General features: G+C 41.1%; 2 protein-coding genes across 2 annotated transcripts; both read left to right on the top strand.

The window, feature by feature from the left end:
- Window positions 1–3,511: 3,511 nt before the first annotated feature.
- Window positions 3,512–6,892, top strand: c5ar1 (complement C5a receptor 1). The gene is made up of 2 exons (XM_080428030.1): window positions 3,512–3,537; window positions 4,452–6,892. Exon 2 carries the CDS (start codon window positions 4,455–4,457, stop codon window positions 5,511–5,513), a length of 1,059 nt encoding a protein of 352 aa, XP_080284156.1. The 5' UTR covers window positions 3,512–3,537; window positions 4,452–4,454; the 3' UTR covers window positions 5,514–6,892.
- Window positions 3,512–21,580, top strand: LOC308085765 (C5a anaphylatoxin chemotactic receptor 1-like; the record flags this gene model as incomplete). Its single annotated transcript, XM_080429076.1, has 2 exons — window positions 3,512–3,541; window positions 20,514–21,580. The coding sequence occupies exon 2, from the start codon at window positions 20,522–20,524 to the stop codon at window positions 21,578–21,580; it is 1,059 nt and encodes a 352-aa protein (XP_080285202.1). The 5' UTR covers window positions 3,512–3,541; window positions 20,514–20,521.
- Window positions 21,581–22,198: the final 618 nt, after the last annotated feature.

The raw sequence follows: 22,198 nt of genomic DNA, 5'->3' as shown, positions 1-22,198 counted from the left end.
TGTACTCTACTGTACTGTACTGTACTGTACTCTACTGTACTGTACTGTACTGTACTCTACTGTACTGTACTGTACTCTACTGTACTGTACTGTACTGTACTGTACTCTACTCTACTGTACTGTACTGTACGGTACTGTACGGTACTGTACGGTACTGTACTGTACGGTACTGTACTGTACTGTACGGTCTGTACTGTACTGTACTGTACTCTACTGTACTGTACTCTACCGTACTGTACGTACTGTACTGTACTCTACTGTACAGTACGTACTGTACTGTACTGTACTGTACTGTACTGTACTGTACTGTACTGTACCGTACCGTACCGTACGTACCGTAGACGTTCCTTGCAACACACAAACAGTTCCTTCCGTACATTGCACGAAAGTTGAATGAGGAGTCTGTGATGCGTGTTGATGTGGTGTGGGACACGTACAGAACGGATAGTCTCAAGGAAGGAACCAGGCTTGGTCGTGGCATCGGCATACCACTCCATGTGACTGAACAGACATCCGTGCCACGAAACTGGAGTAGCTTCCTTCGAGTAGATTCCAACAAAAAGACATTATTCTGCTGCTCTAGAAACAATGGTTGTTCCAGATGGGAAAACACTTCTCACAACCTATGAAGAAGCCCCCCTTCTGATGTTTCTCAACTTCAACCATGTACATACACATGAAGAGGCTGATTCGAATGTTGCTACATGCCTGGCACGCCTACCAGCGGGGGTACTCTGAAGAAAGTGAACGAGGCACGCAAGCAGCTATTTGCTCATGGAAATCGCAAAGTGGAAAATATTCCACCCACAAAGGAGGCACTTCGTCAACATGTGAAGAGAGCAGTATTTCAAGCTGGTCACATCTGGGGACAGTCCCAAATTGCCAACCCAGAGATTCCTTCACCTGCAGATTGGGGATGGGTGAAAAGTTAGGACGATGGCTGGTGTCCATTTTGGACGGTGATGGCAGAGGTGGCGTCTAAAGGGTGTCGAGAGCTGATCAAATGCATGTGTAAAAAACGGTGTGCTGGAAAATGCAAATGTTTTGCGGCTAATCTACCATGCACAGAACTATGTGTTTCTGTTCAGGACAATGCTTCCAAGAAGAACAGAGTAGGACAGATTAAATAAACAAGTTAATGAGAAATAAATGTAACGTCCTCCCGGTGGGGGCTCCTCACTGGCAGGTGAGTCAGTAGAATACAACAGCAGTGACAACACACTGTGTGTGGGGAGGAATCAATTGGCATAATGATATATATAACAATTCGATAAAAGGGTGTACCAAACTTTTCTCAGTTGATTCTTATGTGTTTTTTCCCGTAGAATCCATTTCTGCCATGTACATTTTTGTATTGTGTATAATTAATTAGATAATTAGCATATTTGCAGCAAATATGCTAATTATCTAATTAATAAGTCAGACGCTTTGGTCTGACTTCTTGGATCCGGCAATTTTTGAATTCAGCGCCCATAAATACCCCTAGGTGCAAAATTTCACACTTTCTGCCGGAAGTGAACAACTTTTTCACATATTTCTCCCACTATAAGGTTTTTGTCACGATATGCTGTATCTCTACCACAACATGGGATATGGACTCATCATTCTGCATTAGTGAGTGCTCAATGCAATAACTGTATTCACAACCATCCTTTTTCCTATGTTAAAACATGTTCTTCCACATGGTTAGTAATTGTGTCCCAAGCATATATTCTTCACACTTTAGGCTTATTTTAATTTGTGCTTTTGTTGGGCGAGGGTACAAGGTATTATCTAAATATTGTCAAAGCGAATGATATCAATTCAGACTTTCAACCGGTACATATACAGTAACACACTAATGACTATGCTATAAGGCAGATTCTGTGTAATAAGCCTGTTTTATCACAATGACAATGTACAGATGGACATATGGACATGAGTCACATTTCTGAACATATTGTACGTCACAGAAAGACTATCATTATGAATAAAGCACTTTGACCAAGACATCTAATTTTGTTGTATTATTCATAATACAATTTTTAGTCACACCCAGGGTCTTCGGGCCATTGTGTTTTGCTCAAATCTGCCTCATGGTGGTGCTATTAAGAACAGGCCGATGTGAAACATTTGGGGTTGAGGTTCTTCCTAGGCCTCTTGCATGTCACTTGCATGTACAGTTTCATGCTGACTGGTCCAGCGGTGCCTGAGATTAGCTGTTCAAAGACAGACAGAGGGAGCTAAAACATAATGCCTCGCTTTCGGCCGTCCCGGCCTGGCGGAGATAATAACAAACATTGATTGAATTGTTAGTAATGTTGTTAGTAATGATGAGCAAATTATGAACTAGAAAATATCAATTATATCTAATATTTTCACAGAAAGAAATAGTCTAAATAGTTACCTTTTAGCCTCCACTTTGATCCGAAGACCCTGGGTGTTATATGTTGAAAATGTACCATTTTCCAGTGGTGGAAAAAGTACTACATTTCTTTACTTAAAGTTAGGGTAAGTGATTTTGTTTTGGTTTTTTGTGGTTTTGTTAAAAAGGTTACAGTACTTTATTCTGATAGTAATCATTGCTACAGAGCTAAAGAACTGGAGAGACATGGGAGACTCCTTTTTCTGAACAAACACTCTATAGCAATGAGTACTATCAGAATATAGAGCTTTTTAACACTTATAGTAACCAAAGTAAATCACTTACCCTACCTTTAAGTAAAAGTATCAATACTGCAATGTAGAAATACTCTGTTACAAGTAGAAGTCCAGTTTTCAAAATGTACTTAAGTACCAAAAGTAAAAGTACTCATTGTGCAGAATGTCCCTTCTCACAAGTTCAAAATGTATGAAAAGTCTTTTGAAAATAGCCGATCTACAAGCTCACAATGCGTTGCATCGTGTTGCATTGTGAGCTTGTAGATCGGCAGAAGTGGTTTTCGTTTTGTAATAATAATACAAATCTACAAAGTAACTGGTAACTAAAGTTTTCAAATAATTGTAGTGGAGTAAAAGTACAATATTTGCCTCTGAGTTAAGTAAAAGTACTGAAAGTTGGAAATACCTCAAAATTTTACTTCAGTACAGTACTTGAGTACATGTACTTAGTTATTTTCCACCACTGCCATTTTCATATCACATGTTTAGTACAGTAAATAAGCCAAGCAGAAGAAGTTTCATGGAGATTTCCTTGATGTTGAAAATTGAAAAACAGGTCAAAATGACCCGAAGACCTTAGGAGGGTTCACCAATTTTAATATTAGGGTATAGGTGGGGAAATTACTTCTAAAAGAAGCAGAAAAAGAGGAACACCCGTGGGTGTTATGTTGTATATTTATAGTGTTGAAGCACTCCTCAGATTACTGCTGTTTGGTTTGCATCTACTAATGCCCTCTCAGCGGTTTCTTTATCTGCAACACATCTTTATATCTTTATATCTCAATGAGCAACATCCAAGGGGGCGTGTGTTGTCTGTTTAAATGTTCCTGAACAGAAAGACAGTTCCCTAATCTCTGCAGTGCTGTGAGGAACCAACATCAAGACTACTTTGAAGCAGTAAGTTAAAACATTAAGAATAAGACTTCTTTTGTTGTCTTTTAATTGCTGCATGACTGAAATGAAATTATTGTTTATGAAACACAAATACTTTAATGTAGTGCCTTTATGTGGGAGAGGTATTATTGAGACATAAGAGGAAAACTGAAAGGTTTGACACGATATAAAGAAAAGGCTGGTCAGTTTGATTTTAAGGCAACTGCAGTATTATGGCCACTACATGCACAAATGTAGTATTTATCACTACATGCACAGATGTAGTGTTTAGTTTATTTTTATTGTACTTTTATGCAGCTGAGGGCCATGACAAATTACCTATTGAAAAAGTAACCAATACATCGACAATTTGTCGATATATTGGTCCTCACTAATGGTCAGTCCCCACTATAGACAAATCTACAGAGCGCTGCGGTGTCTGACTCCTGCTGCGGTGTGCATTCTGACACCGCAGTTATGATTGCGCCAGGGGAGCGCTCTGTGGATTCGTCTATAGGATGGTGCCATTTCTCTCTACTTTGCATCTCAGTGGCTTAGCTTGATAGCTTGAAAATGTACCTGCTGATTAAATTATCAGTAGCCATTTCAAGTTAATGGAAAGTACGGCATTTCTCTTCCCGTTGCATTAGTATGATCAAACCGTATAGCCATGGTTGTTGCATCAAGAAAAAATAGAAGTTTAAAATCTGGTGTGAAAACCTCACTGATAAGATCCTGGTAAAAAAGAATTACTAACATTTCAAACTATCCACATACTGAGACATAAGTAGACAGAAATGGCACCATCCTATTAGTTAACATGAGGATAAGCCTTTCACTTGAAATGAAGTGAAATGACTAAAACATCTTACAACACTCATTTAATGTAATTGTAGAACCTTTCATGCCATTTTACTAACAAATCTTTTTTCAATAAGATCATGGAATACTACTCCGAAGACTTCAACTTCGATGACTTCGACTTGAATTTCACTCACATTAATGTGACATTTCCTGACTTCACAAGACCTGAGATTCAACCGTTCCAGATAGTGCTACTATTCAGCTACGGCCTTGTCTTCCTGTTGGGAGTTCCCGGGAATGCTCTGGTGGTGTGGGTGACCGGCTTCCGGATGACTCGCTCTGTCAACTCGGTGTGGTTTCTCAACCTCGCTGTGGCAGACCTCCTATGCTGCCTCTCGCTCCCGCTGCTCATGGTGCCTCTGGCCCACGATGACCACTGGCACTTTGGTGAGGTGGCCTGTAGCCTGGTGAAGGGCCTGTTCTTCCTAGTGATGTACTGCAGTGTCCTGCTGCTGGTGGTGATCAGCTTGGATCGCCTGTTGCTGGTTTTCCGACCCGTGTGGTGTCAGAATCACCGGCGGCCCCGGCAGGCGTCCGTGGTGTGTGTTGGTGTCTGGATACTGGCCCTGCTCGCCAGCATCCCCCAGTTCGCGCACAGTGAGCAGATCACAGCCGGCGAGTTCAAGAGGGAGTGCGTAATATCGTACACCCCAGAAAGAGCCTGGGTCATCACCTCGTTTCGCTTCCTGTTTGGATTCCTGTTGCCTTTCCTGGCGATTGTGGTCAGCCACTGGGTCGTGTACATGAAGGCAGTGCGAGGGGGCTCATCTAGCAGGTCCAGCGGGGCCCGTACCAAACGTATGGTGAGGGTGATCGTAGCCGTAGCCATGAGCTTCTTCCTGTGCTGGCTGCCTCTGAACGTGTTGGACTTCATATTACTGGGGACCACTCGATCCTCTGCTAAATACCCCAGTATCTACCTGACACATACCTTGGCGGTCTGTCTGGCATACTTGAACAGCTGCATCAACCCGTTGCTCTACGTGTGCCTTGGCCGCGGTTTCAAGGAGACCATGGGACGCTCCCTGCGTAGCGTATTCAACTTCATCAACGAGGAGCCCTCCACTGCCAGGCCAAGCATCACCAATAACAACTCCAAGAGCACGGGAACCAGTAATATCATGACTGTTGTCTGATGTATTAGTCAAGTAGGGCGAGGGGAAGGGAGACACCTCGATTAGCTTATACCCAGTGTGTTAAGCATAGGATAACTGGCATTCATCAGCATTCTGTACAAATTATTTTATACACATTGTAGACTCAATCCAACAAGAAACATGCACTAAATCAGGGGTCTTCAACCTTTTCAGGCCAAGGACCCTTTAGCTGAGACTGAGAGAGATGAAGCAGGGATTCCCTCTATATTGTATAAAATTGTGTTTCAGATTAACCTTTTCTTTTTACTTGGTCTGCTCTTTTTTCCCTCTACACCTATACCTCTTTGCCAAAAATATCAGATCTACAAGCTCCTATACCTCCTATACCTCTTTGCCAAAAATAGCAGATCTACAATAGCTTGTAGGGATGCTAGGGTTAATGCGAAAAAAAAGAAATCATATCACACAAAAAATTGGCGGACCCCCTGTAGTAAATCTGAGGACCCCCTGTTGATGACCCTGGCACTGAATCATGCAGTTCTGTTGGTGTGTTCATTGGGGAACTTCACAGAGTTCACAGAGTTGCTTAAGTGATATCGGCACTCATCAAATTTCTTGTGTGTATGCCTCTGTGGTGTGGGTTTATGCCTTCCACAACGACTACAATATTGCACAATAGAGGGTATGCGCATGCTTAAAGTGAATGGCACATCGAGTGGCAAAGCGAGTGGCAAAGCAACATGCAAAGTGAGTTTAACATTGTTTAATGTTGTTTAATGCAATCAGATATGACTTTTCTGTTTGGATGCATGGGCTGTCAAGGCCAGAAAGTATTTTTTTGACACTCAGTAGGCATTCCTGCATAACTTCCTACTTGATGATGATGTCACACGCATACCCTCTATTGGCTTAGTTCAGTGCACGTGCACACTGTCCTCCTAAAAAGAAAATACCTAGGCACCGCCTTTTTATACTAAAACCTATAAGAAATGTCCAAATGGCAACCGCATAGTGCAAAAGGCTTTTAAAAGGCACTAGAAAGTGATTTTTTTGGGCCAAGCGGAGTTTGAGAGACTGCTGGTTCAACCTTCTGCAACAGTTTAAATTGCACCTTGCCTCTTAATAGGCTTTATAACACAAGCTTTTTCCAGACAGAGCTCCTGGACGAGGTTGTAATGCCCCAATGTCGGGGATAGAGGATGTCATGTCTTTGATTTTCCACAGATAAAGCGTTCCAAAAAGCTTTTATTTTTATCAGTCTGACTCTGAACACACCCTGTGTGTGTGCTCTATTTCCTCAAGTCTTGTGAAATGTAAGTTGTGAAACCACTTCTGTTTTAGTGATCACCCAGTGATTCCCCAAAATACAACAATGCTATATGACTGATGGCTTTTATTGTTTAATAAATAAGTTAATTATGAAATCTTGTCAAGAATTCCAATCAGCTCTCCTGCAAACAATAATTTGGAAATAATGATCTTTCAACATACTGTATACGATTCTGTTTTAGTTTAAGACAAACCCACAACCCACATGCACACACACACACACACACACACACACACACACACACACACACACACACACACACACACACACACACACACACACACACACACACACACACACACACACACACACACACACACCCAATTACACAGTCTACACATGCACTCACCCTTAACAGTGCAAGGGCTACTCGCATCAGATCCTGAGTATCAGCAATATGATAGACACACATTAATGCTTCCCATTTGAGTAAGCGAAATGTGTAATTTACTACAAATAATGCATTGCAGTTGTTTGCCTCCACCAGCCAGTTGCATTATACATCCATGTCTGTCCAAAGTCTAGAGTTTCTGTTCAAAACTGAACATGGTGGAAGTATTTTTTTTAAGGGTTCGAGGCCTATCAGGCTCGAAGCAATATGGTAGAGCAGGGGTTTTCAACTAATTTTGACCCAGGGACCACCATCCTGACTAAGAGCAACCTGGGGACCCCCACTATTGTGCGTGGTGGGTCCATCATAGACCCACCCCACACAATAGTGGTGGGGGGTTCATGCACCACAGGGAGCTGGAGAAAATAGCTATAATATCAATATAATATCTAATAAAATACAGTGATTTTGTTTGAATATGATGGAATATGATTAAGGATTACTGTGATTATGGTAAGCTCACATTTCATATCACACACACACACACACACACACACACACACACACACACACACACACACACACACACACACACACACACCATACAGTAAGAACTCCTGTAAGTTATTAAAAGCAAATAAAACCAAAACCACTCCTAAAAACGGCCCAATCTCAATGGGCTTTTTACACAAAAAGTATACAAAAGGATGGCTATGGCCATTTTTAGCCCAAGGAGTGGTTTTGGTGCAAAACAAATGCTTGCAATGGATTCAAAATCAGAAAAACACCCTAGTTTGACTCATCACATGCTACTTAAAACAGAATTAAAATGTGATTTATTTTACCCGCATAAGGTTATGGTGGGTACCCCAACTTTCAGGAGCTGTCACAAATTCTCCTAGGGAAACTGCATTTCAGTCTTTGTGAGATGTGTTACTAGACACCTTTACAAACACATTGGTGAAGATTTTTTTTGGTAAGGAATTTATTCCAAGATGTTTTTAATATCCCCTGACTATTTGAGCAATCTGCACGAAACGATTTACACATGAACTTTGGACCTATGCCGACAGACGTGAGCAAGCGGATTTTCCATAAGTGAAAACGTTGTGATAAACATGACATAACATAACAGAAAGACCAACAACACAACAGTACAGATAAATTAAACAACAACAACATAAAATGAATAAAACATAACTAAAACAGGCAGTCATAACAAAGCTAAGTGGACAACACCCCCCTACACCCCTTTATTATCAGTTGTGATTATACATCAATTGCGATCTTTTTCAACATCAATGCAGCAAACCCTTTATGTACAAAAAGAAGACGTCCCATACTAGATGGAACTTCCCTTTTACATAGTTTTTTCTGGCAATCAGATATTCATAAGATGCAGTCTCAGTCATAAATTGGGTCCAATCTGCCAGCCCTGGTGTACATGAGCTCTTCCAATTTCTTAATATCAGCCTAGCTGCAGTAATGAGCCCTGCCGTAATCAATGCATGTTGACCTTTGCTGACACCTTGTGGCAAGAGTGTGCTATCTCCAAGAAGACAGAACAGTGGAGATTCGGGCAATGTTTGTCCCAACCAATCTCCCATTTCCCTCAGAACTTCTCTCCAAAAAGGTACTACCACAGGGCATTCCCAGAAGGCATGCAAAAATGTTCCAGTTTCTCCTTTACACTTCCAACACCTTTTGTCTTCGACCAAACCCATCCTAAAAAGCTTCACAGGAGTATAGTAAAATCTATATGATCTTGTAATGGGTAAAGTTGCTTCGAATATCCCTAGTGGCCCAACCAACCTTGGAAACTATATTCAACCATTTCTCTTTGCTTATTTCACATTCTAGATCTCTTTGTATTCATCTTGGAATAAATGAAAAGGTGTCTAGTAACACATCTCACATATATTGAACCTCACAATAATTATGGTCAACAATATCCTCTATCCCATCCTTATCAGGACCGGTCCTGATAAGGATGGATTTTTTTTTATGCCAATAGAAAAAATACCACAAAATATATCTGTAACATTTATTCATTTTGATTGGGTGGGCACCATAGACTGTAGGTGGGCACCGTGGGCAGCATTTTAGACCCACCTGAAAAAAATCTGTGCGTCTGCCTGCCTATGTGTTTGTGTGCTGTATATGAAGGGCGCTAGGACCCTAGGACCCTGGGGGTGCCGCTGTGTTGACAGGGTAGGCTCACTGTGCGCTCTCCGGTGTGCTTGTGTTAGCCCTGAAACATGGTGCCGAGTCCCCCTGGTCTAAAGTTGTGTTCGATTTTTTCACATTGCCATCTCTCACATAAACATAAACGTTCAGATTTCAAATATAAAGTGCTTACCACCGAGCCACAGATGTTACAAGGCGACGCGGACTGCGATGAGTACCCGTATCTCCCGTATTGTTAAATAAAAAGCATTTTAATCCCATCGCCGGCCATTTTCTTCTTCTTTTTTTTTTTTGTTGTAATGTATCAGAGTGCAATACACCTCCCAACCATTAGTGTCGCATGGCTGAAAGTATCGGAGACAATTTGGAGAAAATGGCTGGCGATGGGATTCAAATGCTTTTTATTGAACAATACGGGAGATACGAGTACTTATCGCGGTTCGCGTCGCCTTGTAACATCCGTGGCTCGGTGGTAAGCACTTTATATTTGAAATCTGAACGTTTATGTTTATGTGAGAGATGGCAATGTGAAAAAATCGAACACAACTTTAGACCAGGGGGACTCGGCACCATGACGCTTGTATACAAGCGTCATGTGAACCATGGCTATGCTTGTGTAAGACTTTGCTCATTGTGTTTGTGGAAAAATGTGCTCTGGAGAGGAGATAGAGACAGGGGTCAGAGAGATGCTAGATCCTAAACAGTGGGAAGCAAAACTGTGTTAAGCCTGTGAGTGAGTGGAGATGTTTCAGAGCCTTCTGCAGTGCACCTCAGTCCTTGTGTCCGTTAGCCCCTACGGAACCTCTCCCTCCGCTAAGTAGCTCCGAGATGAGGTCCCTCTTTAATTCCTGCCGGCTGCGGTACCCATTTTCGCACATTTTCCACTTTTACATGTTTCTTACCCCTTTCTGCAGTGGCGTGCACAGACATTTTGCGGGGCAGGTGCTCAAGTAAAAAAAAAAGGGCACCTTGCGCGGCGCGCGGAACCGCCGGCTGCCCTAGTAGTGTGAGATTTATAGAAGAAAATTGCAATGCACATTTTGGGGAATTGTTAATATATTAAAAGCTTTTAATCCAGAATTGATCGATGTCACCATAGGCTACATACTCTAAATTATAAAAAAAAAAAAAGGGCATTTCTGGTCAAGAGGGCAAAGGGCAGGTGCTCTAGCACCACCTAGAGTCTATCTGAGCACGTCCCTGCCTTTCTGCACATCCTATCCAAAAAGCAAAGCAATTGCGCCACTCTCTCAAGATGTTTTAAGTTCTAGCGGAACATAACAGCTTCCAACGTGTTGAAGAAAGTATTTAATTTGCATCGGATTTCATCCGGTTCCATAATATTTTGCATTCGAAGATGCAATTCAACATTTGACCAGTAGGGTAATAAGTAATGTTATCTCTACGGGCGCAACTCTTGCGCAATGTCTTAAAAACATGGAACCGGATGAAATCCGATGCAAATTAAATACTTTCTTCAACACGTTGGAAGCTGTTATGTTCCGCTAGAACTTAAAACATCTGAGAGAGTGGCGCAATTGCTTTGCTTTTTGGATACGATGTGCAGAAAGGGGTAAGAAACATGTAAAAGTGGAAAATGTGCGAAAATGGGTACCGCAGCCGGCAGGAATTAAAGAGGGACCTCATCTCGGAGCTACTTAGCGGAGGGAGAGGTTCCGTAGGGGCTATGTGTCCGTATGACACAACTCTGTAGCAACATGTTATAGTAGGGCACTTTAGAGGCTCCGTGAGCACCCCAAAAACACATCTCTGTAACCTGTTTTTTTAGGACCCTAAAGGTGTCTAGTTATGATTTCTTCTTGTTGCCGTTGTCAACTAATGTCCCATGGGGTTTATTTTTAACCCTTTCTGACACCTACCCCCAACCCAAACCATAACATGGAGATAACAGAGAATACCATAACTCTTGAAGTAAACAACATACAGCGACAAATGAACACATTTTTCTATATCATTTTGACCCAAGGAATTCATTAAAGTGGTTATTTTAAAGATTCAAGCACATCTTGACTCTATTTCAGGACATTAACAGCCAAAAACTAGCAGAAAATGTTCAAATCACAATTATCACATCTATATTTCTCTTTGTACTAAACTTTTAAGGTGTATTTTTTTTTACCACATGTTTTTTAGGACCTTTATGGTGTCTAGTTAAGAAGTATTCTTGTTGCCCTGGTCAAATAATGGCCCATGGGGTTCATTTGAACCCTTTCTGACACCTATTCCCAATCAAACCATTAAATGGAGATAACAGAAAATGCCATAACTCTTGAAGTAAACAACCTACAAAGACAAATGAACACATTTGTCTATATCATTTGGACCCAAGGAATTCATTAAAGTGGTTAATATTGAGATTCAAGCACATTTTGACTCCATTTCAGGACAGAAACAGCAAAAAAAATAGCAGAATATTTTGAAATCACATCTATATTTCTCTTTGTACTACATTTTTAAGGTATATTATTTTTTACCATAATGTCTTTTAGGACCCTAAAGGTGTCTAGTTAGGTTTTAATCTTGTTGCCTTGGTCAAATAATGTCCCATGGGGTTTATTTTAACCATTTCTTACACCTATTCCCAACCCGAACCATGCAATGGAGACAATAGAAAATACCATAACTTTTGAAGTAAACAACAAATATCAAACAGAGACAAATTAACACATTTCTATAGATGATTTTGACCTAAGGAATTCATTAAAGTGGTTATTATTAAGATTCAAGCAGGTCTTGACTCTATTTCAGGACAGAAACTGCAAAAAACTAAACAGAATTTTCAAATCACATCTATATTAATCCTTGTATTAAATACTTAAGGCGTATTCTACTTTACCCCATGTTTTAGGACCCTTATGGTGTCTAGTTAAGATTTCTTGTCCCATGGTTCATCATTTGGTGACCATTTTAAATCGATGTCCACAGGAGTGGCGTTTTCTTATCTGAACCAGACAACGTACAAAGACAAATAAACCCACTTTTTCATAGAATGTTTACACCATGAATCTAATGGAAAGGTCACTGACATGGTACAACCATTCTTTATTGGTGAAAAACACACAAATATCAAATTCTGGCTTACATTTAGGCATAATATAACTTTCTTAAATAATCAAAACATAATTTCACTGATCAGTATCATCCATCTCAACCTCTTCCCTCTTATCATCATCATCATCATTAAATATTGTTAGGATGATCATACACCAACCTGAAAGCCTTTTGAAATGTGGGGTTCTTCTGGAGCTTTTTGAGTGGTGCCACCTTGCCCTTGAAGGAACTAGTACAGCCCTGATGGTACCCACGCAGGGTGCTACAGTATGGCTGCCCAAGAGAGGTTGCTAGCTCTGTGACATTTACCAGCTGACGGTGCCTGCCTGTGCCAGTGTCAAGGTAGATGAGCAGGTTGATGTTGTCATCAACATCAACAATCATTCTTGGCAAATCTGCTAACACAAGAACTCACCAAAGTTATCTAGGTATTGATCAATCAACTCACTTCTCAATCTAATGCCACAAGTTTATGAGCTGTTCCTTCCACGATGAGAGCAGCTGTTTCACATTTTGCCAGCCGCGATGCTGCCTCCTTACTCCCCCAGACCTTGAGCATCAACTCGCAGAGCTGTCGCTTATTTTCCTCATTGCCCAGAAAGAACTTAAAGTCCTGGGGTTTCCTGGTGGCTGGACCTTGCACTATGAATTTCTACGAAAGTCCACGCCTCAGCCTCTACTGCGCCCTTGATGGAATTCCATCAAGGCGCAGTAGAGGCTGAGGCGTGGACCAGCTCGCTTGCCCCCATGCCAGGACACACTCATCCCCCACATCCAGTGGGTGAACTATAGAGTGACCTGTTACAAGCGAGCAGCTGAGCCAATCTTTTGTAGGCCTAAATCCTACGATGATGGTCATGGTGGCAGAAGACGGAAGGAGGGATTTTGGAGCCTGTCTGGTCTTGTGGGCCAATTCTGCCCCAATCTCTCATTGACCTGTTGGCTGCTGGTGTCATCAGTGATGATGATGATGATGAGAGGGAGGTGGAGTTTCATGATGAGATGGATGATACTGATCAGTGAAATTGTGTTTTGATTATTTAAGAAAGTTATATTATGCCTAAATATAAGCCAGAATTTGATATGTGTGTGTTTTTCACCAATAAAGAATGGTTGTACCATGTCAGTGACCTTTCCATTAGATTCCTGGTGTAAACATTCTATGAAAAAGTGGGTTTATTTGTCTTTGTACGTTGTCTGGTTCAGATATGAAAACGCCACTCCTGAGGACATCGATTTAAAATGGTCACTAAATGAACCCCATGGGACATTAGTTGACCTGGGCAACAAGAAGAAATCTTAACTAGACACCATAAGGGTCCTAAAAACATGGGGTAAAGTAGAATACACCTTAAGTATTTAATACAAGGATTAATATAGATGTGACATTTTGACAATTTCTGTTATTTTTTTTCAGTTTCTGTCCTGAAATAGAGTCAAGACCTGCTTGAATCTTAATAATAACCACTTTAATGAATTCCTTGGGTCAAAATGATATAGAAAAATGTGTTCATTTGTCGCTGTAGGTTGTTTACTTCAAGAGTTATGGTATTCTCTGTTATCTCCATGTTATGGTTTGGGTTGGGGGTAGGTGTCAGAAATGGTTAAAAATAAACCCCATGGGACATTAGTTGACAACGGCAACAAGAAAAAATCATAACTAGACACCTTTAGGGTCCTAAAAAAACAGGTTACAGAGATGTGTTTTTGGGGTGCTCACGGAGCCTCTAAAGTGCCCTACTACTAGGAATCTGATATTCTAGGATTATACTGAAAAAATAACCTAGTTAAAAGTTACAATTGTTATAATAGCACTGGTCTGATATTTGCTTCTTTTCTCTCTCACTTTCAACTTACCACATGCTCTCCCTGTGGATAATTCAATATCATGATGATGAGTGACTTGCAATTTAAAGGGGGTTCTGGTACAAGAACACAGCAACCAATGGTAAATCAAAAATGAATATATTCATTTCATGTTATTGCCTAAAATTGTAGCTTGTAAATTGAGTAGCTAATAAATAAACACAACAAGTTAGGATTTAGAGATAAGAGGTTTCTTCCCGACAGCAACGATATATAAACATATAAACTAGTAAATAATGTGGATTTCATGATCCATGGGAACGCTGTGGCTCCAATGTGGATCTGACTTCTAGTCCAGTAATATTGTCACTTGACCTCCCACTAATTGCAACAAAAACAAACTCAGCTGATTTTGTGTCCTAAATATGTCCTGAATGAGAGGAAAAAAGTCGCAAGGAATTGCATGTAGGGAAATTATTTTAATTCAAAATGGCCGCCATCCACACTATTATTACATATACAATTATATATCTTGAAAACCGAACACTGTATGAAGTCGACATTTGTCAGGTGTGTTGCTGGGGACCCAGGGAAATGCAGTATCAAGTTTGAACTTGTTTGGATGAGCGGATCTTTAGAAAGCTGCAATTAAGTGGCCCATTCAAAACAGGCATATTAAGTATAGGCATTCTATGGATAATAAGGGGTTAACCTAGGACAAATTGCAACAGAAACTCTTTCAACTTTTTTTGTTTCATAAATATGTTAGTTATAACATATCAAAAGTCCTAAGAAATCCCAGTGGTGGAACATATTGAAAAATGCTTAAATAGGTGATGTGCTGATGTCACAATTTCCTATTGACGCCCATGTTAAAAGATATATATGTCTAATTTCCACACAAAAGGTTCAATACTGTCCACTATCAACCAGAAACTGTGTTGGATGCATTACAGTGCTTGTTAAAAAAAAAGAAGAAGAAACTAATCTTAACCCTTCAAGTGCCATTTCTGTATGTTATGCATTATGCATTTGTATGCACTCGGTTTTCATGTTCATTTCTTATACATTCTTATGTGAAGCACTATGTGCATGTGATTTTGTTGATGAAAAGCACTGCATTTTGTACCATCTTCTCTGTTGTGAAGCTGGTATGCCACCGACACTGTCTTGCCAATGCTGAGCTACAAACGCCACCTGTGGAGGTAGGGTACCATGGTGCCCATGTCTTGGTTGAGACAGTCTTCCATCACCTTCAATTATAATTAGACCTATTTGATCCCGTGTTCAGTGTATTGCACAGGTCATCGGGACACATCAACAACTTGGCAGGGCCGGTTATCGAACTTGAGACCTTCTGCTTCTGAGGCTGGCTCTCTAGCCATTCAGCTATGGCCATCCTGTTGGTCTTTGCTTCCATGTTAGTCATCTGAGCATGATGGCTAGGTCGTCCACATAACCATATTTTTTTAATGTTGTAAATGGTAAACGTTAAATGGTGCATTTGTATAGCGCTTTTATCCAAAGCGCTTTACATAGATTGTGCATTACATTCACCCATTCACACACACATTCATACACCGATGGCGGAGGAAACCATGCAAGGCACCAACCTGCTCATCGAGAGCAATTAGGGGTTCAACGTCTTGCTCAAGGACACTTCGACATTAACTCTGGGGGAGCCCCCCGGCCCGGGATCGAACTGGGAACCTTGCGGTTTCCAGTTGACTCTACCCCGGCCACTCTACCCCTGAGCCACTGCCGCCCCATGTTGTATCTGGTAGGTCATAGATGTAGATGTTAAACAGCATTGAGGAGAGAATACACCCTTACGGAATACCATTCCTCAGTCATCTGAGCCAGCTGATCAAGGTTCTGATTTCTAAAATATTTTTTATTCACTTCATAATAATAATATTAATAATATTAATAATAACAATAATAATAATAACTTTATTTCACTTTCATACAGAAAATGCAGCTTAAAGTGCTTCACATAAAAATGTATATGAAATGAACATTAGTTCATAACAATGCATAAAATGCAGCAATAGCACTCGAAGGGTTAAGGTGTTTTTTCTTTTTCTTTTTACAAGCGCTGTACTGCATCCAACAGTTTCTGGTTGATAGTGGGCAGTATTGAACCTTTTTTGTGGAAATTAGACAAGAAAACATGCTCAAATCCTTTTTTAACATGGGCGTCAATGGGAAATTGTGACATCACCTATTTAAGCATTTTGATATTTTGTAGTGTGATATTGTGTGCGCATAAATTCTTGTCACTGATATTCTGTATCCTTGTTTTGCTACAAGGAACAAATACAGCATAGTCAAATCTAGCAGAAAGGGCCAAAAAGCATTATACTTACAGGTCATTTTCAAAACTTTCCCTTCATACGATTCCTTGCCACTTTTTTTCTGTGATTCAGGACATATGGAGGATACAAAATCAGCTGAGTTTGGTTTTGTTGCAATTAGTGGGAGGTTGACCCCCATTTTGGCTTAAAATGCCTGGACTATTCATGTAATCTCTAAAGAACAGATTCTGCTCTGCGTTGGAATCTGTCGTGAAGGTTCGTCATAACGTGTACACACTGGGCTACAAGTGGGCGTGCCTTCAGATCAGGAAGCAGGCCGCGCTTTACCCAATCAAATGTAGTGGGCGGGATTTACGTGTCCGCCGATCCTTCCCCACTTGAAACCAACCAAAACTAATTTAACAATAGCGTCCGCGGAGCAGGCAAAACCACGGAAAGATATTCACATTTTAACTTGCTCTTTCATCATAGAAACAAGTGGGCTTATAACCAAAACGATCCATGTTCTCTGGGAGAAGTGGTGTTAGTGTTCCGTGTAGAAATATTGTTAGTGGGAATGAAAACATAGTCGCTCCACCGGAAGTGAAACGCTGAAGGCAGACCAAAACCCCGGTTTCCTTGCGCACAGGTGCTACGTCGTCATTGTCCCAGAGCCAAGTGAGATAGTACAAACAGCAGAGGGCGCTGTTTTTCCTTCTCATTTGGTTCTGGGTTCCCAGATTGGACTTCATGTGACCAGACTGAGACATCAGTCATGATGTCAGTCATCTATGACACACAAATCCATGTTGCACAAATCCTGAGGGGGAAGGGGGGGTTTATTTAGATAGATAGATTTTTTGATAATAAATCAGTAAAATCAGGCCAAAATAAGCATTAGATAACATAACCCTAACCTAACCCTAACCCTAAAACCAAAATAAAGTAACCGAAAAGAAACTAACAAAATCTATACAAAATTATTGTACGGTTGTTATGTTTTTATATTCATTAAAATGAACAAGACTTAGGCCTCAAGATTATTTTTGAGAAATAAGTTGTTGAATTTCTCATGTGATTATTTAATTCATTCAGATTACTCACCTTGGTGTAGCTGTAGACCTAATGAACCACATTTTATCTATGTTAGTGTTTATCAAAGGGGAAGTCCCCCAGGGGGCATACAGAGAAGTTCGGGGGCGCTGGAAACAATGTTTTTTAAAGGGGACACTGTGACTGAGGTGCTCTTAGGTGCTCTTAGGGGGGAGCCTTTTAATATATTCAAGTGCACATTTTTTAATTTCATCCTACTTTTTTTTCAATTAACTTGTGTGTAGCATGTTTTTTATTGGGATGATGATGATGGAAGATTGACTAGATTTGTACAGGTGGAAGCATGTCTGGAAAGGCTACTAAAGCCTAATTTGTACTCCGTCGTACGATGGTGTTGCTTGCCGAAAAGCACTGTGTGACATGTGACATGTGACATGATACTGACCATGATAATTCCTTTCAACAGGACGTTCATGAAAGTCCTTGCGGGCTTGTTTCCAATGAGGGCCTGTGAGCAATTAGGGGTTAAGAGTCTTGCTCAGGGACAAATTTCATTTCATCGACACATATGCTGGCGTGGCCTGGAATCGTACCTGGGGCAACAAGGGCCTCTGGCTCCCTAGGCGGGCTCACTAACCACTCAGCTATGGCCACCCCCAATACTGACATGATACTGACATGATACTGACATGATACTGACATGATACTGACCATGATACTGACATGATACTGACATGATACTGACATGATACTGACCATGATACTAACATGATACTGACATGATACTGACATGATACTGACATGATACTGACATGATACTGACCATGATACTGACATGATACTGACAATGATACTGACATGATACTGACATGATACTGACCATGATACTGACATGATACTGACATGATACTGACCATGATACTGACATGATACTGACCATGATACTGACATGATACTGACATGCTACTGACCATGATACATGATGTCAGGCCCTGTTACAGGGATGTCCCCTTGACATGGCCTGACATCCCTTTGACAGGGCTGGTAACGTGTTACCATGGTAATTGGTATCATATTACCATGGTACCACGACAGGGCCTCTGATAGGGCCATGACAGCCCTGCCAAATAGCACACTGTTGTTGTGCTATTTCCCAACACCACTAACATCATAGTTGTATAACCACAACCTATTGTGGCTTATTGCATTAATTTCCTACAGAGGGATTATGCATGACAAAGACCTGGCTGTATGTAACATATTGTATGTCACAGAAAAAAGTATCATGATGAATAAAGCACCAGTGGTGGAAAAAGTATTCACATTTATTACTTAAGTAAAAGTATCAATACTGCAATATTTAGAAATACTCTGTTACAAGTAAAAGTCTGGAATTCAAAATTGACTTGAGTGAAAGTACAAAAGTATAGGCATCAAAATGTATTTAAAGTACCAAAAGTAGAAAGTACTAATTATGCAGAATGTCCCATTTCAAGTTTTCAAATCTATACAAATCTTTTGAAAATTGCCGATCTACAAGCTCCCAATGCGACGCATTGCAAAATGTTAAAGTATTGGAAATACAGTACTCAAGTAAAGTACAAATACCTCAAAATTCAGTACTTATGTAAATCTACTTAGTTACAAGTTACAAGGCACAGATCCGCTTGATCACATGACTATAGAGATTTGCGTGATGTTTTGTCAAACTCTGTAGGAGTTCAAGTTGATTTAGTTGACTAAAATGTATTTTGGCGGTGCCCTGATGGCGTCGTAATGGCTGATTTTACACTTGGTTGCATGCTGAAAATAGCAGATCTGCATCGCAGCGTGACGCGTTGTGAGCTTGTAGATCTGCTATTTTCAGAGCGCAACACCCGAGCGCAACCAAACATAAAAGGACTTGTCTTTTAGTTCTACTGGATCTCTTCTCCACTAGTCCCTCCCTAAAGTTTTTGTCTGTTTTTTATTTGTTGACGAAATTGTCAATATATTTAGTCTCAGTTTTAGTCATCGTAGCTTAGTTTTCATTTTGTTTTTATTTCGTTTTCGTCAGTGAAAAAAGCTAGTCGACGAACATTTTTCGTCATGTGTGGAGGGAGATCTTGTAGAATAAGTAGGCACACTGATTCTTTTTTTTTAAATTTCTGTCAGGTTGTGTTTCCATATTATTGTTGACTGACACGGATCACTCAAATGAATTGAATGACTGACAACAGGAAGTGATGCCCATAATTCACGCAAGGCCTCATGGGACACTTGTGGATATCAGTCCTCACTAATGCGCAGCTGACCTGCACAGGGGTCGGCAAGTCAGTTTGGTTAGATGGTGGGCCAGACACATCATTTAGGACCTGGAACATGCGACAAACCGGCTTAAATACAATAATAACAATAGTTCTACATAAAAGTTAATAAAGATATGTGTGGGTGTTGTATAACTACTGATAGAAATGCATGTGGAATCAGATGTTACAAGTGCATACACAGAAATGCTTGGGTAATCATTTAGTGCAGGCCCCATCCTTGACCTTGAATGAGTCACTTGTTCCAAGTTAAGAAATAACATTTTATCTGGAGACAGACAGTCATACTCCTTTTTGAACTATAGAGCTCTTTATGGTTCAAGGTCTCTCCTTAGAAAAGACAGAAACAGTGTATTGTTTAAGACATGTGAAACACAGTTGGTTAGTTCTTTAAACGTGAGAGAAGTTATTCATCCATAAGTGGATAGTTTACAGTGAAAACACATCATTCAAAGAAAGAAAAAGGTTGAGCTCTAGTAAGATCATCGTAATCAAACTTTTTTTTCATCCACATAAATGGCACTATCCTATAGTGAACATTAGGATAAGCCTTTCACTTGAAATGAAGTGAAATGATTAAAACAATACTCATTTAATGTAATTGTAGAACCTTTCAGTCATGCCATTTTACTGACAAATCTTTTTTCCATACGACAGCCCAAATCATGGAAGACTTCAACTTTGAAGACTTCAACTGGAATATCACTCACAATGACAGCCACCTGCCATTTCCTGACTTCACAAGACCTGAGATTCAACCGTTCCAGATAGTGCTGCTATTCAGCTACGGCCTTGTCTTCCTGCTGGGAGTTCCCGGGAATGCCCTGGTGGTGTGGGTGACCGGCTTCCAGATGACTCGCTCTGTCAACTCGGTGTGGTTTCTCAACCTCGCTGTAGCAGACCTCCTATGCTGCCTCTCGCTCCCGCTGCTCATGGTGCCTCTGGCCCACGATGACCATTGGCACTTTGGCGCGGTGGCCTGTAGCCTGGTGAAGGGCCTGTTCTTTATGGTGCTGTACTGCAGTGTCGGGCTGCTGGTGGTGATCAGCTTGGATCGCCTGTTGCTAGTCATCAAACCTGTGTGGAGTCAGAATCACCGGCGGCCCCGGCAGGCGTCCATGGTGTGTGTCGGTGTCTGGATGCTGGCCCTGCTCGCCAGCATCCCCCAGTTCACGTACAGCGACCAGATCAAAGCTGGCGAGTTGAAGAGGGTGTGCGTAATATCGTACACCCCACCAAGCGCTGCCTGGATCATCACCTCGTTCTGCTTCCTGTTTGGATTCCTCTTGCCCTTTCTGGCAATTGTGGTCAGTCACTGGGTGGTGTACAAGAAGATAGTGCCAGGGGGATCATCTAGTAAGTCCAGCGGGGCCCGTACCAAACGAATGAAACGGGTGATTGTAGCCGTAGCCATGAGCTTCTTCCTGTGCTGGCTGCCTCTGTACGTGTTGGACTTCCTAAGGCTGGGGACCCCTCTATCCTCTGCTCATGCTCCCAACATATACCTAGCACATAGCCTGGCGGTCTGTCTGGCATACTTAAACAGCTGCATCAACCCGTTGCTCTACGTGTGCCTTGGCCGAGGTTTTAAGGAGACCATTGGACGCTCCCTGCGTAGCGTATTCAACTTCATCAGCGAGGGGCCCTCCGCTGCCACGCCAAGCATCACCAATAACAACTCCAAGAGCACCAAGAGAGTCATCAATGAAACGACTGTCGTCTGATGAAGAATCGTTGAAAGAGAGTTACGACCCTATTTGATCTCACTAGGATGCAAGCACCGTTATGAGGATTCAGTGTTTGGAACTAAACAATACAGTAGTGTTGTTGTGATTTCCCCGAAGGCAAGCGTTGCTTCCGCATTGTTCTTGCTGTTATCCTTGAACACACCTAAACAAATTCCAAATCAACTGTAAGTTGGTTTTGGAAAGAAGTTATTGAATTTAGAATATTATATGAATATTCTTTGTTTACAACGGAAAGCTATGGAGTGTCGATAGTCTCTCTCTCTATCTCAATAGCTCTTGTCTGATGGAATAACACCCCCACCCCAATCCTCAGCATTCTGAACACTTGATTGTTATACATAACATTTTTGACTCAATCCAACAAAGTTTGCACTAAATCACTGCAGTTCTGTTGATGTGTTCATTTGTAAACATCACAATGGTTTCTTAAATGTCTAGTGCACTTATCAAATATATATGCACTGTATGTGTGCCTCTGTGGTGACAGCTTCATATTACACAATTTGGCTTACAAGCAGCGCATGTGTGCACGCCTTCCTCAGGTCTGGTGAAATTTCCACTTCTGTTTTGTGGTTAATGGGTCCCAAAAACTAT

The sequence above is a fragment of the Gymnoscopelus braueri genome (genome assembly GCF_963280865.1).
Source record: "Gymnoscopelus braueri genome assembly, chromosome: 5".
NCBI classification, from domain to species: Eukaryota; Metazoa; Chordata; class Actinopteri; order Myctophiformes; family Myctophidae; genus Gymnoscopelus; species Gymnoscopelus braueri.
The sequence above is the reverse complement of the archived record's forward strand: the minus strand, read 5'-3'. Positions and strand labels throughout refer to the sequence as shown.